This window comes from Alligator sinensis, unplaced genomic scaffold, assembly GCF_000455745.1.
Source record: "Alligator sinensis unplaced genomic scaffold, ASM45574v1 scaffold264_1, whole genome shotgun sequence".
Taxonomy (NCBI): Eukaryota; Metazoa; Chordata; order Crocodylia; family Alligatoridae; genus Alligator; species Alligator sinensis.
Window position 1 is genome coordinate 750,166 of NW_005841831.1, and position 2,620 is coordinate 752,785.

Consider the following 2,620-nt stretch of genomic DNA (forward strand, 5'->3'; position numbering starts at 1 on the left):
AGCCAGCCCCAGGCTGGGCAGGGATTTCCCCAAGCAGCTGGGGGCTGGCTGGGAGTTGCCCCAGAAATGGAACAGCTCCTGGCTAGCCCCCAGTTGTGCGGGGAAGAAGAGAGCTCCCCCGTCCCAGTGCTACTTGGCTCCTGGCTCCTGTGGAGAACTGGGAGTTGAGCAGTACCAGCACCAGGGAAGTTCTTCATCCCCTGTGGCCTGGCCCCCTGGTGTTGTGGCTGACCAGAAGCAAATTTGCTCCCAGTCAGTGTCTATACATAAACTACTGCACAGTATCTATTGCACAGTTAGCTCACTACCTGTATTTATAGGTAGTAGCTAACTGCACATTAGACTAATTTACTGCGTGGTAAATGGTGTGCACATCTAGATGGTGACACTTTGCTGCACAGTAGACTACTCTGCTGTCCATTAAAGTATCTTTTGTAGACACACCCACTTAAGTACAGATCTACTCTATTAGTAAATCTGAAGAGACTCACTATGAAAGAAGCAAAACTTAGGTTTACTCATATAAATCTTTGTAATCGCCTATGTTAGGACCAGAAACAGGATTTGTAGCACTGCAGTGCTATGTAAAATAGTGAAATAGTCCAAGTTTTTAAAGTTTCTAATGTTATACAAACACTATCGTATTCTATGGTAGTGATCTACTTCCCTACAATAATACTAGTGTGAGCTGCAGCATATTAGGCTACTACCACAGGATTCTGTAATAGTTATAAGATTTGTCAGAAATCCCAGTATAAGTCCTAGATGAAAGGAATGACACATGATATGTTTGCAGAAACTGCCTATTAGTTAGTATGGATATTAGTGCCACTTGGCTAGCCAAACACGTCTGCATCCTAGATACCACTGAGGTAACCTTCAATTGCCAGATGTTTAGGCTTCCTACAATTATAGATATACAGGAACATGGCTTCAGATTTTCTGCTGAAATGGCAAGGTTTCAAAAATACTTTTTGTTTCTGCTTTAGATGATGAGACACGAGTACCTCTGGGAGAAAACAAGGCTTATATTAATGCAAGTTACATCAGAATTCCTGTTGGACAAGAGGAGCATTTCTATATTATAACCCAAGGTCCTCTGCCTTCCACCACAGCTGATTTCTGGCAGATGGTTTGGGAGAACCAATCAGATGTGATTGCCATGATGACAAAAGAAGTGGAACTTGGAAAAATCAAATGTCATCAATACTGGCCTGAACCTCCATGTGTTTCTGTGGACCTGGCTCAATTCCACCTGAGGCTGGACAATTACCAGATCCTAGATTATTTTATAATTAGAATAATAGAACTGATTAATAAACAGGTAAGTTAAATATATTTAATTATCTGCTGTCGCAAAGGTGACTTGATATTGTAAGTATTTGGACTATTTTCATTTTTGTAGTATTTTGATTATCTTTTAAAGTATATGAAAATCTGAATTACTCTGGTAAACTCATGACTTAGTGACAATAGATGGTTCACTGCTCATTTCAAGCCCAATTATCCTTGAAACTGCTTCTTTCCAAGTCACCTTTCCAAGACCACAGTGAGTTACTACAGTTCAGCTTGATTTAGTCTGATCATGCCTATCTAGCACCACAAAGAGCCATCACACGGCTTGCTCCAAGCCCCTCTCCATGGAAACACTACAGCTCAGCCATTGAGCAATAAAGAGAGGGGGATGGGAGGTTCTTACCTGATTTGTGGTCTTCTAAATTTCCCTGGCTGCTCTGGTGTGGTCTGTCTGCCTCGGTCGGGGGGGGGGAACCTGGGAGCAGGGGTGCAGCCTGCTGCGTTGATCGCTGCTCCTTCACCCTCCCCCATCCCACTTTACAAAATACTGGCTCTACTCATAAGAACCAGTATGCACTCCCCCTTCTTAATGAATTGTTTGAAAGACTGGGGCAAGTGTGTGTCTTCACGAAGTTGGATCTAAGGGGGCCCTACTAGGCTTCTCCAAGAGATGTATGGGGAGCCCATGATTATTGGGCTTTGTTAACTTCTACCAAGGTTTCTTCTGGAATTTCTCCAAAGTGGCAGCCCTCAGAACATACTCCTCAAAAAGGGGGTCTGGTTCCAATGGTCCTAGAAAGCTCAATTCACACTTGACTCCCTGAAGTGGGCCTTTACCTCTGCATCTGTCTTGGCACACCCAGATCTGGTTGTTCCTTTCATAATGGAGGCAGATGCTTCTGCTTCATGGTTGGAACAGAACATGTCCTGGTGTCAGGGGGCTATGAGGCCATCCACCTTCTATTTCTAGAAGATGACCTCTGCCAAGGTTAACTATGAAACTGGGAACGAGGAACTGCTGGCCATCAAGAAGGCCTTTGTAAAATGATGCCATCATTTGGAGGTATCCTGACACCCAGTACAGGTTGTGACTGACCACAAGAACCTACAGTATCTCTGCTCAGCAAGGAATCCCAACCAGTAACAAGCCCATGGGTCTTTTTTGGGTTTTTTTTCCAGATATAATTTTGCTAATTATTTATAGATCCAGAATTCACAATGGCAAGACTGATGTTCTATCCAGAAAGGATGAATACATAGATGCCAGCCCACATAATCTGCTCACGATCTTGGATCATACAAACTTTGTATGTGGTTTGAGGGA

At 43.5% G+C, this 2,620-nt stretch overlaps 1 protein-coding gene across 4 annotated transcripts in view; it reads left to right on the forward strand.

Annotated features, from left to right (window-relative positions):
- Positions 1–2,620, forward strand: part of LOC102370105 (tyrosine-protein phosphatase non-receptor type 20) — a 136,096-nt gene that overhangs the window by 123,528 nt on the left and 9,948 nt on the right. For all 4 annotated transcript variants that reach the window (XM_025213588.1, XM_025213547.1, XM_006014766.2 and 1 more), the window contains one exon: positions 990–1,324. In XM_025213588.1, coding sequence (XP_025069373.1) covers positions 990–1,324 — 335 coding nt within the window. The remainder of the gene's footprint in view (positions 1–989; positions 1,325–2,620) is intronic.